General features: G+C 39.3%; 1 protein-coding gene across 1 annotated transcript in view; it reads left to right on the forward strand.

Annotated features, from left to right (window-relative positions):
* The window catches only part of LOC106875593 (putative elongator complex protein 1), a 64369-nt gene that overhangs the window by 27564 nt on the left and 21095 nt on the right, over positions 1–15710 (forward strand). Inside the window, exons 16-24 of the mRNA XM_014923810.2 lie at positions 1118–1215; positions 2002–2055; positions 3834–3936; positions 5370–5559; positions 7037–7195; positions 7582–7728; positions 9425–9510; positions 12036–12175; positions 14531–14654. Of these exons, the coding sequence (XP_014779296.1) occupies positions 1118–1215; positions 2002–2055; positions 3834–3936; positions 5370–5559; positions 7037–7195; positions 7582–7728; positions 9425–9510; positions 12036–12175; positions 14531–14654 (1101 nt within the window). The remainder of the gene's footprint in view (positions 1–1117; positions 1216–2001; positions 2056–3833; positions 3937–5369; positions 5560–7036; positions 7196–7581; positions 7729–9424; positions 9511–12035; positions 12176–14530; positions 14655–15710) is intronic.

Raw genomic sequence — 15710 nt, forward strand, 5'->3', positions numbered from 1 at the left:
AGCCAACACTGCCAGATATTTTGAGCATCTCTGCAGTGATTCCTGATGGGCCAGGGGCTTTCCCGGTCTTCATACTCTTAATTGCTTTATCTACCCTGGTACTATCAACTCGGATAGCTGGTCCCTCTATTGGGTCGACATACGGCAGGCTCTCTTCCTCCCATCCATTCTCTTTATTAAGCAATCTATCGTAGTGGCATCTCCAGACCTCTTTCTTTGCAGCCTCATTTAGTGCAAGCGTACCATCATCCATGCGAACACATTTCTCTCCTACAACATCACTATTCTCTCTCCTACACTGTCTTGCAACACGAAATACCTCGAGTCTTTGACGTACATACATAGGTATGTGTGCCTCTGTGCATGCACTTCTCTGAAAGTGCAAACTACAATTACTTGTGGTGTTGCCATTTCCTCTGTCAACAAATTGTCTATTAGCTCTGTACCTCCAAAGATGTATGAAATAAAGGATCTCTTACTTGAAAAATAGGGCAGAGTTAGCATCAGAAAAGATGCCAAAATTAAGTGAATTTAACATTTTTGCGTGTTATTAAATGCTTAGAGTGGTTCTTCCATAACATGGTTCCTTCAGTTTAAATACTTTCTCAGATCAAGGCACCTATTAGATTCTTTTACATGTTTCAGTCATATGACTGCGGTCATGCTGGAGCACCACCTTTTAGTCGAACTAATAGACACCAGGACCTATTCTTTGTACGCCTAGTACTTATGCCGAACTGCTAAGTTACGGGGATGTTAACACACCAGCATCGGTTGTCAAGCGATGTTGGGGGGACAAACACAGACACACACACACACACACACACACACACACACACACACACACACACACACATATATATATATATATATATATATATATATATATACACAATGGGCTTCTTTCAGTTTCCATCTACCAAGTCTACTCACAAGGCTTTGGTCGGTCTGGGGCTATAGTAGAAGACACTTGCCCAAGGTGCCACACAGTGGGACTGAAAACAGAACCATGTGGTTGGAAAGTAAGCTTCTTACCACACGACCATGCTATGTACAATTCAAAGAATAAGAGAAATGTTTGCTACATTATTTTATTATTATTTTTTTTCTTTTAAAGGTACCCAAGTTTTATCGCCTTGGATGTCTGAAGCTGGAGCACCTGTGATATTTCCTCAGCAGTGTTCAACTATGGCTGTCTGTCAGATCAGTGGCAAGGTGAGGACTCATTTTCCTTCCAGGAAATCTGTGAAAATTAAATTTGATTGTATGCAATCATATCTAAACATATTGTTATAGGTGCATGTACAGCTGTTTGGTACGAAGCTTGCTTCCCAACCACATGGTTCCAGGTTCAATCTCACTGTGTGGTGGCACCCGAGCAAGTGTCTTCTACTTTAGCTCCAAACTGACCGAAGTCTCTGCATGCATGTTTACAGGAATGGCTGTGTATTAAGAAGTTTACTTTACAATCACATGGCTCTGATTTCAATCCTTCTGCACAGCAGCTTGGTTATATGTCTTCTACCATATTGATCCTTCTGAGGGAGCCTGGCACAGCCTTCTGGCTCACCAGCCCTCAGTCAAACCATCCAACCCATGCCAGCATGGAAAGCGGATGTTAAACAACGACGACGATGATGATGATGAGAAAACTCAGTGGTTGCTTGTCGGAGGGACTGTATTTATTATTGGGTGGTAGACTTATCCATTGCCCAGTTTGACAACACCACCTCACCCTTGGGTACCTTGAGCAAGGTACACTCTGTCAGTATTCAGGTTAGGTCTCCAGTGTGAGGATAAATCTTCCTTCCTTCCTTCAACCAGTGTCAGAGGTCATGAAGAAAAGGTCTTCCTAACAAAGCTATAAAAACAAATAAAAGCTGTGTTAATGTGATGGTGATTCGTTAAGGTGATTGTATATAAGTTCAAATCATAACTTCCTCTAAATTACAGACACTGAAATCATAATTAATATTTTACTATTTTTCTATTTTGTTACAGGTTGTGATTCTGGGTCTAACATCAAAACACCGTCTCTACATAAATGATAAAGAGGTATGGATTTTATTTGGGGTACAAGTGTAATTTGATGAAGGATAGGTTTTTGTTTTGTTTTTTTGTGTAAGGTCAATGTTAATGGGATTTGAACTCTAAAAAGGAAAATCTACAAGCTTAGAATTAGAACTCATCTCATTTGGTACTCTACCATTTGTCCTTACTTTAATTCATCTAATGTTGTACTCTACCATTTACCCATGCTATAAATCATATCTTCTACTCAACAACTTGCCCTTACTCTATTTCTTCAAATGTAGTACTCCGTTTGTTACCCATACTATAAACCATCTCATCTGGTACTCAACAACTTACCCTTACTCTTAATTTATCTAATGTGGTACTCTGTTTCTTGCCCATACTGTAGACCACCTCATCTGGTTCTCTACTTAACCACACAGCCCTTCCTGTGCTTCACAAAAAACAAGAACAGTGTCTCTCTAAGCTTATCAACTCCTTCTAGTGAGGAAGCCCATAGGAACACAGACTCTCATTCCCTGATTTCACCCACTTTACCTTCCTCCTCCATGACCACCACCACTAAAATCTGCAGGATTACCAAAATAAATCAAACAGTGAAGAGAGTACATGTTGAGACTGCAGGCAATTATAGAGTGATAATGTAGCCTAATGGTTAAGAGCACAGGCTACTAACCCCAAGACTGCGAGTTCAGTTCTAGGCAGTGCCTTGAATAAATAATAATAATAATAGTTTACAGCTGTGACCCAGCAAATAAAGTGAGTTCACAGCTGTAACCTACACCAGTGTCGCATAACCAGCCCACTCAAAAAGTACCTTGGATCATTGGGCGACATGCTGTGCTTGAGGGAACCTATTGAGTCAAGTACGTCAAAATCAAATCAAATCAAATCACAATCAAATGGAAATTGTAGTTGTGGTCCCTGTGCCGGTGGCATATAAAAAGCACCATATGAATGTGGCCAATGCCAGTGCCGCCTTGACTTGCTTCTGTGCCGGTGGCACGTAAAAAGCACTGTATAATTGCGGTCGATGCCAGCCCCCTCTGGCACCTGTGCCAGTGGCATGTACAAAAAGCACTCTCTATACTATTGGAGTGGTGGACATTAGGAAGGGCATCCGGCTGTAGAAACACTGGCAGATCAGACTGGAGCCTGGTGCAGCCTCCTGGCTTCCCAGACCCCAGTCGCACCATCCAACCCATGCTAGCATGGAAAACGGACATTAAATGATGCTGATGAATAATAACATCAACAAAAAATACCTTAGGAATGAGAACTCAAGGTTGGGTTCGAAATTTTACCAGGACACCTGATGAAGGCTTGAATTAAAATCTTCCACCAAACCTTAGTCACAATTCATGTTCCTAGCACTAGCTAAATGATAACTAAGTTATTTTTACTAAATTCTTTGTAGTATTTCAAATTAATTGAAAGAAACACAGAGCATCTCAACAGAAATATGGTAACAAAAGGGTTAATAAATGATTAATTTAACCCTTTTGATGCCAACCCGGCTGAAACTGCCTCTGGCTCTGTAGTACAAATGTCTTGTTTTCATAAGTTTTTAATTAAAATCTTCCACCAAACCTTAGTCACAATTTATGTTCCTAACATTAGCTAAATGATCCGTAAGTTATTTTACTAAATTCTTTGTTATATATAAAGTAATTGAAAGAAACACAGAGCATCTCAAAATAAATACGTTAACGAAAGGGTTAATCAATTAGTAATATTTTAATGTTCACTTTCATTTAATTGATCATTAGTTTTGTTTTTGTTTGTGTTTTTTTTTTTAGTTGGCTAATAACTGTACATCAATGGCTGTCCATGAAAAATTTTTGATTTTGACTACACTAAGCCATACATGTCGGTTCTTGAACTTGAAAACAAATACTAAAGGTATGTATGGTTTAAGATAAAATGATAATTAAAATTTACCTCCTCATTGGCAGAAATATCATCATCATCATTATCATCATTATTTAATGTCTTTTTGTCTGTGTTGGCATAGGTTGGATGTTCAACATGAACTGACAAGCCAGGAGCCCATGCCAGGCTCCAGTGTCTTCTTTGACATGGTTTCTACAGCTGGATTTCCTTTCTAATGCCAACCACTTCAAAGTGCTTTTCATATAGCATCAGCAAGGCCCCCTCAACTGAGTGGGATATAATATTGAGGAATACAAAATTATGATAAATGGTCAGGAGCAGGTGTCTTGCTGAAGAGTCAAATATATGGCTTCTCTTTAGGGGAAGAGATGGAGAGAGAGAGAGAGGTGTGAAGTGAAAGTGCAAGATAAGTATGAGAGAGAGAATAGGGATTGGAAGATTTGACAGGAGCTTGTTTTTCCTCAGATGTGTATGTACAGGGTGACCCAAAAGTCACAAAGTGGTCTAAAATTTTAATATATTTGTTGTAATGACGTTTTTTTAATTTGTAGTATACAAAATGTGATTTTTCACATCTAACGCACATATATTTCCTATATACATATTGTAATATGGTGCTAAAGTACTGTAAATTTAAAATTAAACATAAATGAATTGCCAACACTTTTGTGACTTCTGAGCCACTCTGTATATGTATGTATGCATATCATTTTTATGCTTGCTTCCCATGCTGGCGTGGGTTGGGATAGACCATCACAGCAGTTCAAGTCATTTCTTGTTGGAAGCGGTTGTTCATACCTGTCATTTGGTTTGGCTTCTGCAACTAGATGCCTTTCCCATTGCCACTTTCTGCCTACTGATTGATGCTAATAACCAACAGTGGATTAAATTACTGTTTACTTCTGATGATCTGGCATTATAAGGCAATTATGGAATCATCCATATAACAATTACCACACAACATACAAATACACACCAGTGAAACATGTGTAAAGACTATGTAATTTATGATGTTATAATAAAAAATTTAACTGAATCTCCTATTTTCTGTTCTTGAATGTGTGCGTGCTGGTGCCTTGTAAAAAGCACCCTGTACACTCTGTGAAGTGGTCAGTGTTAGGAAGAGCACCCAGCCATAGAAACCAGACAATTGGAGCATGGTGCAGCTCACTGGCTTGCCAGTTCCTGTCAACCCATCCAACCTATGCCAGCTTGGAAAACAGACATTAAATGATGATGATACGAATACACATAAGTTTGCTCAATCTAAAGACTGACCATTGGCTAAACAATAGCAAAGAACTCTTCTGTGTAGTAGTGTTGTCCATAGTTTATCATCAATATGGGTAGACATACAGTAACTTATGATGATGGTGTTTCTAGTAATGGAATGAAAATTAAAGTCAGAACACTAATTTCATATCTTTTATGCTATTTTACAGATATTGCCACACTTCATGAAAACAGTGGACACCCTTTTGATGAGATTATACGTCGAGTGGAGCGAGGTTCATGTATTGTTACAGTCGTACATAACAGTACAAAGCTTGTATTACAAATGCCACGAGGCAACCTTGAAACTGTCCATCCCCGAGCTTTGCTACTTTCTTCCATTCAACAGAAACTAAATAAGTATGAATATCTTTATGCAGTACATTGAAATATGTTCTAAAGTATTGCCTTTCTATATTCTTTTATGTATTTTTTATAAGAATCCTTTTGTTGCCAGATTTTCATTTAAATACACTGTTTTTGATTCAGTTAATTTTTTAAATAAGGAAGAATTTTGTAAAATAACCTTGTTGTTATTAAGCTGATATTCTGAGCATAAATTAACATGAAATTTTGATGGAACAGTTTTAGATCACTTTAATCCTTTTGTTACCATATTTTTGTCAAATTATACCCTGTGCCGATGGCATGTAAAAAGCACCATCCGAACGGGGCTGATGCTAGTTCCTCTTGACTGGCTCCTGTACCTGTGGCACATAAAAACCAGTATCTGAACGTGATCAATACCAGGGCTGTCTGACTGGCTCCCATGCCGGTGGCATGTAAAATGCACCATCTGAATGTAGTTAATGCTGGTGCCCCCTGACTGGCTCCCATGCAAGTGGCACATAAAAAGCACTATCTGAATGTGATTGATGCCAGGTCTGCCTGACTGGCTCCTATGCTGGTGGCACGTAAAAAGCACCCACTACACTCTCTGAGTGGTTGGCGTTAGGAAGGGCATCCAGCTGTAGAAACACTGCCAGATCAGATTGGAGACTGGTGCAGCCGCTGGCTTTCCAGGCCTCAGTCAAAGCATTCAACCCATGCCAGCATGGAAAACGGACGTTAAATGATGATGATCATCATCATTGTCATTTAATGTCTGTTTTCCATGATGACATGGATTGGATGGTTTGACCAGAGCTGGCAAGCCAGAGAACTGCACCAGGCTCCAGTTGCTTTGGCATGGTCTCTAGAGCTGAATGCCCTTCCCAATGCCACCTACTTAACGAAGTGTATGGGATACTTTTTACTTGGCATCAGCACAGGTGCTTTTTGTGTGGCATTGTCACAGGTACTTTTTACGTGGCACCAACGGTGTTGCCAAGTAACTTGCAAGACAAAGACCTCTCAGCTGAGAGTAGTGGATGGGGGGTGGTGTGTATCTGAATGAAGTGATTGTGTGTCAGGTGAGAGATTAGAGCAAGTAGTTTTCACTAAATATAAAAACAGTTCATCTATTACAGATTAATTGAATGACTAGACTGAATAATTAATACAAACTGCGAAAAGTCCATTGCTTAACCCTTTTGATACCAACCTGGCTGAAACCGGCTCTGGCTCTGTAGTACAAATGTCCTGTTTTTATAAGTTTTGAATTAAAGTCTTCCACCAAACCATAGTCATAATTTATGTTCCTAACACTAGCTTAATGATAACGAAGTTATTTTACTAAATTCTTTGTTATATTTAAAATAATTGAAAGAAACACAGAGCATCTCAACAGAAATATGGTAACAAAAGGGTTAAGTGCTTATTAGATTGAATTATTGTGAATTTAAGAATGAATCATAATTAATGCTTAGTGTAATTATAGTGTTATATTTCTTTGTAGCCTCAAGTTTCATGATGCATTGGCTCTTATGAGAAAACACAGAATAAATATGAATTTAGCTTATGATCATAATCCATCGTTGTTTTTAACCAATATTGAAAGTTTTGTCAAACAAGTATCAGAAGACAATCTTCTCACATTGTTCTTGTCAGAGCTTGGGTCTGTATATTTTATTTCATATTGTCATTTTTCAATTAATTTTTTAATAAACATCACATTGTGACAACTTAGTCAACAGTAAATAAACATGCTATAGATAAAATATAACAAGTAAATTACAGCTGTATTGTTGTTGTTAATATATTTTACATCTAAATCATATGCTCCATGTGTTCTGATAGCTAAAACCCTAAAGGGTTGAATTGACCTGAAGCCAATTACCATTTCATCTTCTGTACATACCAAAACAAACTGAATGAAAACCAGATCAAATGTCTTCACACAGCCATATTACTTTCTTCTCATCCAGACACATTCTTTCTCTTGTAACAATTGAGATTATTTTTTAATAATGTTAATTAGTGATGTGTCTTTATTATTTTTAGAATGGAAGATTCTACACAAACAATGTATGCCAGTTCTTATTCTGATCGAGCCACTTTAAATAAATCTGAAGGTGAAGAGAACTCATCCAAAGTGAACATAGTCTGTGATGCTATCATTGAAATTTTAGACAAGAAAGAAAAGGAAAGGTATTTGATGTTTTCCTTCTAAGTTTCTTTTGCAATTTTACATTGACTCTTTCGTTTTTGCATGGATTAAACATCATCTTCATCATCGTCATTGAACATCTGCTTTCCATGCTGGCATGGCTGAGACAACAACTATGAAAATTTGTATATTGTTATAAAATCATCATCATCATCATTGTTTAACATCTGCTTTCCATGCTGGTATGGGTTGGTTGGTTTGACTGAGGACTGGCAAGCCAGGAGGTTGCACAAGGCTCCAGTTTGATCTGGCAAGGTTTCTGCAGCTGGATGCCCTTCCTCATCATCATCATCCAGTATTTTAAATCCGGGTTTTGTCCCCATTAACAGGGGTAGCTGGATCTACCCTCAGTGTCATAGCAACTGCCCTCACACCATCTTGCCCGGTTTTGGGCGTCCTTCTTTTTCAAACCAACCCTCCCAATCTCTTCCTCCACCTGTCCCCTCTACCTTTTCCTCAGTCTACCTTGCTTTTGCACTCCATTTACCACAAATACAATCACCCTCCTCAGAACAGGCTCTTCACCCCTCCTCAACACATGCCCATACCACCTCACTCTATTCGCCCTTGCCAACCATTCCACCAATTCCTCCAGCCCCAGTCCTCAGTCCTCCTCTTATCAAACAGCTTCACCCCATACATTTCTCTCATCATTGCTCTCTCAGTTCGTCTCAAAATTACCATCTCTCTCTCTCTCTCTCTCTCCCTCAGACACCATGTCTCACTCTCATACAGCATTGCAGCTCTCACACAACTCTTATAGACCCTTCCTTTCATCTTTAATGAGAACCTTTTCCCATATAAGAATGCTGTCACAGCTGCTTCACATTCACCACATCAAGTTTATCTTGAGAAACCCCTGATTTCTTTTTGAGAATTGCCCCTTAGGAAATAAAGGAAGTAACACCACAATCATCATCATCATCATCATCATATGCCTGTTTTTGTTTTCTCTTTGCTTGCGTAGGCTGAACATATATCTACATCCTCCCTATTGCAATGTATACCAGATTTTTTCTTCACCATCTAGCATTCTGGGCTCCTGACATTTTTCTTCTACTATTTTCTTCTCTTCTAATTATTCTATTTCCTTGAAAAAAATTCTCCCAGGCGTTACCCATTACAATTCGTCTTGGCCTAATGGCCCTTAATGTTTGTCTTTGTTGATTGTTTACTTTGTACGTCCACTCTCTCGTTGTTTGTTTATTCGAAGCTCTAACTCTCCGTGAATTTTATATTTTTACCCAAGATGCCAGTTTGCAGGTTTAAATCTGGGACCATATGGTTGTTAGGTGAATTTAACCCTATGTCTTATTCCTATGCCATTAAGCATCAGTCTCTTTTTTGCTGTGGGAGGTTTTTTTTCCAAAATTTTAAATGATAATTTTGGGTGGGGTTCTTTTCTTTTTTTATATCATCATCATCATCATCATTTAATGTCTGTTTCCCATGCTGGCATGGGTTGGACAGTTTAACCAAGGCTGGTAAGCTCGGGCTGTACCAGATTCCAGTCTGATTTGGCATGCTTTCTACAGCTGGATGCCCTTCTTAACGCCAACCACTCCAAGAGTGCAATAGGTGCTTTTCACTTTTAGAGTGGTTGGTATTAGGGAGGGCATCTGGCCGGAGATATATATAATATATAATATTTGTGACTTATCCTTTTCTGTTCTTCAGGCTTGTATTACCAATTCTCACTGCTCATATCAAGAAAAACCCTCCTGAAATTGAAAAGGCCTTAACAGTCATTTATAAAATTAAAGGTAATTACAGCTAATCACAATTCTGATTTTCTTCTGTCCTTTTTTTATTTTAATTGTACTTTCATTATTATCTTTTACTTGTTTCAGTCATTAGACTGTGGCCATGCTGGGGCACCACCTTGGAGAATTTTTTAGTTGAATGAATTGACCCCTGTACATATTTTCTTTTATTATTTTAAGCCCGGTATTTATTCTGTCTGTCTCTTTTGCTGAACTGCTACGTTATGGGGACATAAGCACCCAATACTGCTTGTCAAGCAGTGGTGAGGAGACACACATACACACACATATTTGTGAATTAAGGCTATCATTGGTTTCATGTTAAGAAAAATAGAAAAGCATCTTAATATCTTGACAATTTTTCAAGCCTATCACATGGAAGAATGGTGCTCATCTCCATTCCTTCATGTGATAGACTTGAAAAATTGTTAAGATTATTTTCTTCTTTTTCTTAACATGAAACCAATGGTAGCCTTAATTCACAAACAAATAACTTCCATCCACCAATGCAGTGTTGAGCATTCATTTGACATTTCCATATATATATATATATATCACAAGATTCTTTCAGTTTCTGTCTACCAAATCCACTCACAAGGCTTTGGTCAGCCCAAGACTATAGTAGAACATACTTGCTCAAGGTTCTGCACAATGAGACTGGACTCTGAACCATTCTCATTCTTTCTAGATTAACTTAAATTTGTCTTGGTGAATGCATACCTGTATCATTATGAATTTCTCTTCCCAACCATATGGTTTCAGATTTGCTCTCAAAGCATGGCACCTTGGGCAAGAATCTTCTGCTAAAATCCTGGGCTGATCAAAACCTAATCATCATCATTTAATCTCCATTGTCCATGCTGGCATGGATTGGATGGTTTGACTGGGCTGGTACGCTGGAAGGCTGCACCAGACTCCAGTCTGATTTGGCATGGTTTTCTTCATCTGGATGCCTTTCCTAACGCCAACCACTCTGAGAGTGTAATGGCACCAGCACAGGTGCCATTGGCATGACACCGGTATCTGCCATGACTGTGATTTTGCTCTGCTTGATGGGTCTTCTTCTCAAGCACAACATAAAGCCAAAGGTCTCGGTTATTGCCTCCCTGAGGCCCAACACTCGAAAAGAACTCAGCCACTTTGCCTCCGTGAGGCCCAGTGCTCTTTATGTGCCAGTTACATGACACCAGCATCAGCCATGACTATGATTTCACTTGGCTTGACGAAACTTCTCGAGCACAGCATATCACCAAAGGTCTTGGTCACTAGTCATTGCCTCTGTGAGGCTCAAAGTTCAAAGATCACAGAGACAATGACTAGTGACCAAGACCTTTTGCAATGTGCTGTGCTTGAGAAGACCTGTCAAGCCAAATGAAATCTTAGTCATGGTTGATGCTGATGTCACATAACTGGCATATAAAGAGCACCTTTCGAACATTGGGCCTCAAAGAGTGTATTTAATAGACAGAAAGTGAAAGAAGCTTGCTGTGTGTACATCAGTATTGTCATCATCCTCATCATCACTATTTTAACATTGACTTTTCCTTGCTTGCATGAGTTAGATGGAATGTGTTGAGGCAGATTTTCTATGGTTGGATGCCTTCCTCTCCCGTTTCCAAGCAAGGTAATGTTTTCCCATTGGTTGACATGTTTTCATGGGAGATTGAAAGTAACCAACACTGCTTGTATGATGGGGACACTCATTTACGACTATCACTCAGTGTTCAAGTCAATGAGACATACATGCATCCTTCTTATATGGATCTGGTGGACAGAAACTTCAAGAGCCCCTTTGTGCGTGTATGTGTTTATATTTGCACATCATTGTTACCATAATTTCCAGTGGTTACTATAATTTCCCATCAACATGTTGTCTGCTGCCTTTTCACCTTTCAAGACATCTAGAATAAGATATCCCCTACTTGAAAAAAACAGGTAAAGGTTAGTGATAGGAAGAACATCATCGTCATCATTTAGTGTCCATTGTCCATACTGACACGAGTTGAACAGTTTGGCAGGATCTGGTGAACTGCAGAGCTGCACCAAATTCCAGTGTTAGCTTTGGCATTATTTCTATGGCTGGATGTCCTTCCTAATGCCAACCACTTTACATTATGCACTTGGTGATTTTTTTTTCCGTTGCACCAGCACTAGTGAGGTTGCCAAGTAACTCACAAGACAGTAAAAGAACAGGAGAGAAAATGCTTTGGCTATTGAGTATAGTGAGGTGGTGGCTTTATGTCAACTGTTAAAAGGCTAAACTATGACAAACAAGCACGGGTGTCTTGCTACAGAGGGGATACATGGCTACCATACCTACAGGAATGGGTGGAAGTAGTTGTGAAAAAAATGAAGATGGTAGTAATGGAATGCCATACCAAACTCCGAATCTACAGGAACAGCTCAGCAATATTGTCTACCTCTTGCTAGCATGGAAAAACAGACATAAAAATGAATGGATTTAATGTTCACTTTTGCTGGACACAAGGTTTATTAATTCACCTTTTTATTTTATTTTTTTCCAGCCAATCCTGACAGTACAACATCATTAGAAGAAACACTACGCCATATTCTTTGTATGGTTGACATCAACGAATTGTATAACGTAGCACTGGGGATGTATGACTTTGATATTGTTCTCATGGTGGCTGAGAAGTCACAGAAGGTGAGTGACTAGTCTTTCACTTTTATGCTGTCGAGATAAAAAAATTGAATGGATAGTGTACTGTAGTTGATGTTTACCTCCAGGTGTGCCCTGAACAGACAGACTTATAATCAAATGTATTCCAACCATGACAATCCCATATAGCCTATACTGCCAGATTTTTTAAGTATCTCTGCAGTGATTCCTGATGGGCGGGTCTTTCCCAGTTTTCATACCCTTAATTGCTTTATCTACCAAAGTACTGTCAATTTAGATAGCTGGTTCCTTTGTTGGGTCAACATTTAGCAGACACTCTTCCTCCCATTCATTCTCTTCATTTAACAACCTTCCATAAGGGCATCTCCAAGTCTCTCTCTTTGCAGCCTCATTAAATGCAAGTGAGCCATCATCCATGTAGACACATTTCTCTCCTATGACATCTCAATTCTCTCTCACACACTGTCTTGCAACATGAAACACTTCAAGTCTTTGGTTCCCACGACACAGAACATTGGTAAATTTTTTTCTTATTTGCTTCCCTTCTGGCTAAGTAAACCTGTCTCCTAGCTTCCTTTCTGATGATCTGATACCCTGCTACCACAGTCCTTCCATGCCTGTTTCATTTCCCTAATGGCCCTGTCAGCTACATTGTTCCACCACTACATTACCTTATGTCAAGAGGGGACTTTGCACCATCCACAGATCTGGTCAGTAGCCCTCTACAGGTTGTCCTGTAAGAAACTCCAGTTGTCTTCCTCATTATGTGATGCTATAATTCTCCTCCATTTTGTGAAAAGCTTCGAGTAATATGTCTCTAAATCTCTGTCCATTCACAGGATCCTTAAGCTTCCAGACCCTTCTTTTCCATGCTGGTCATCTTCTGGGCATCCCTGATCCTGAAGTCACTAACTACCAGGTATTGAAAGGCTAAATTATGATAGTGGGACAAACACTCCTTCCATCCACCCTTCAACCCTACCCAACTTTTGTAGATATTGCCTACCCCCTCTCTCATTTCCCCTATTTCTCCCCGCCCCTATACACTCTTGCAAACCCCACCCAACACGTGCTCCGAGCTTCTCTGTCCCCACTCACTACTTCTCACCTTGTACCTTGAAGTGCCACCTGGACACCTCATAACTATCTCTTTGGAGACACTACTGGTTCATTCTATCTCTCTCTACCTTAAATGTGAGGAGTCACATAGCTCCTCTATAACAACCTCCTCTAACCCAACCCCTCCCCTCATACCTTAACTACCACCTAACATAAAGATGCCCTCCCCATTTTCACTTGCATGTTGCATGACACAAAAAAGAGCACCAAGTACACACATGAAAGTGGTTGACATTAGGAAGGGCATCCTATTGTAGAAAACATGCCAAAGCAGATATTGGAACATGCTGCAATCTTTGGACTCATCAGTTCCTTGTCAAACCATCCAACCCATACATGTATGGAAGATGGATGTTAAATGATGATGATGAAGCACAACTGTCTTGCTATGGAGGAGATTCATGGCTATCTCACATTATGTAAGCAAAGATGAGAGTAACTGGAAAGAAGAGAAAGATTGTAAGAACTACATTATCTTCTGTTTCCTTTTCTTTTTGAAGACAGTGGATATGATTTGACATAATTTGGTTGTTTCTTGCAAATCAAGGTCATAAAGAAGTTCTTACTCTGACTTGTAGATTACACTAGCAAAGAGAAGGTTCTTTACTTATATCTGTTCAAGTTTATAGATGTTGCCCATTCTTTTGTCTTGTTGGATTGTACCTTTCTTTTCCTTTCTATCTATTTATCTTTTAATCTTCATATTCCATGCCTACAGGCATTAGCAATCCATGCCAAAGTCTGAAGACTCCAAGTTTTTTTCCTGGCACCTATAGTTCCACGTGGCTTTCTGTTGGTTTAGTTATAGTTTACAATTCTAGTCTCCTTCTCTCCAAGCTTTATCCTTAAGCACAGGGCCTATTTCACAGGTAGGACATCAGGGGATATCCACACGTTGGATCTCTATCACACATATCTAGGGACCAACCCTCCTCTGGGTCTTGAATACCCAAACCATAGGACTATCTACTGCCATCTGTCCCATAACCAGGTCCCTTGACATGTACTACCATTCCAGACCAGAACAAATTTGGGAGTTGTAGTAACAAAGAGATGATTCCATACTCCACCAAACTCTTGAACTCCCAAACTGGGACCTCAACCAAAATACAATTTAAGGTCTTGCCAAGACAGTATGCAATTATATCAAAAGACAGCCTACAATAAAATTCATAATGAATAAAGATCAAATTTATAAGGGAAATTACTCATTTAAGTTGTTTATTATTTTTTAAAAACTTTCTTTGTTTTGTTTTCCAGGACCCCAAAGAATATCTTCCATTTCTGAATAACTTGCAGAGTATGGAAATGAATTACCAGAAATTTACAATTGATAAATATCTGAAAAGATTTCCTAAAGCTCTGGGACATATAGTAAATTGTGGTGAGTTGTCTTTGAGTGTTTATTATTGCTGCAAGTGAAGTGTAGAAATGATACCACACCAAACTAAATACCTGACAATTTGGCCTCTGGAAAAGTGCAGAAGGTGTCAACATGCTGCGAGATCATGATAATTATATCCCTGACAGGTGCAGGGTTCGAATACTTGCAGCAAAGCAAACTCCATTTGACATACTCATGAGCTACATGATGGTATTAAACAGAGCTGTATGATATGCCTTCCGCTACACTCTTTGTCTTATACACACTATAAAGTGGTTGGTATTAGGAAGGGCATCCAGCTGTAGAAAACACGACAAAGCAGACTCATTGGATCCTTGTTAAACTGTCCAGCCCTACCAGCATGGAATATGAATGTTAAATGGTGGTTGAGAATGCTAATGACCTCAACAACCTCTCTGCAATCACTTCCAAACAGTGCTCACTCCTGTGCAAATTACACAAATCTTCTTTCTTCTCTGATTTTCTGCACCTAAATATCTTCCACAGATAACCTAGGCATTTCATGGTCACAAGGAACTGTCTACATTTTGGTAGATTGGAACACTAGAAGAAGATAGTTGCAATGGATTTTTGTTGCTGCTTCACTCCAGGTCAATCCTGATCAAGCCCACCTAAAGCCAATTTCTCAATAACTTATTTATCTAACCCATGCAGGCACGGAAAAACAGATGTAAAAGTGAATGAATGCAATTCTTTTATTTGTTTCAGTCATTTGACTGCAGCCATGTTGGAGCACTGCCTTTTTAGTCGAACAAGTCGACCCCAGGACTTATTTTTTATAAGCCTAGTACTTATTCTATCGGTGACTTTTGCCGAACTGCTAAGTTACAGGGACATAAACACACCAATATCGGTTGTCAAGTGATGATGGGGGGGGGGGACAAACACAGACACACAAACATATACACGTGCACACACACACACACATATATACGATGGGCTTCTTTCACTTTCCATCTACCAAATCCACTCACAAGGCTTTGGTCAGCCTGAGGCTATAGTAGAAGACACTTACCCAAGGTGCCACACAGTGGG

The sequence above is a fragment of the Octopus bimaculoides genome, chromosome 3, assembly GCF_001194135.2.
Source record: "Octopus bimaculoides isolate UCB-OBI-ISO-001 chromosome 3, ASM119413v2, whole genome shotgun sequence".
Lineage (NCBI taxonomy): Eukaryota > Metazoa > Mollusca > Cephalopoda > Octopoda > Octopodidae > Octopus > Octopus bimaculoides.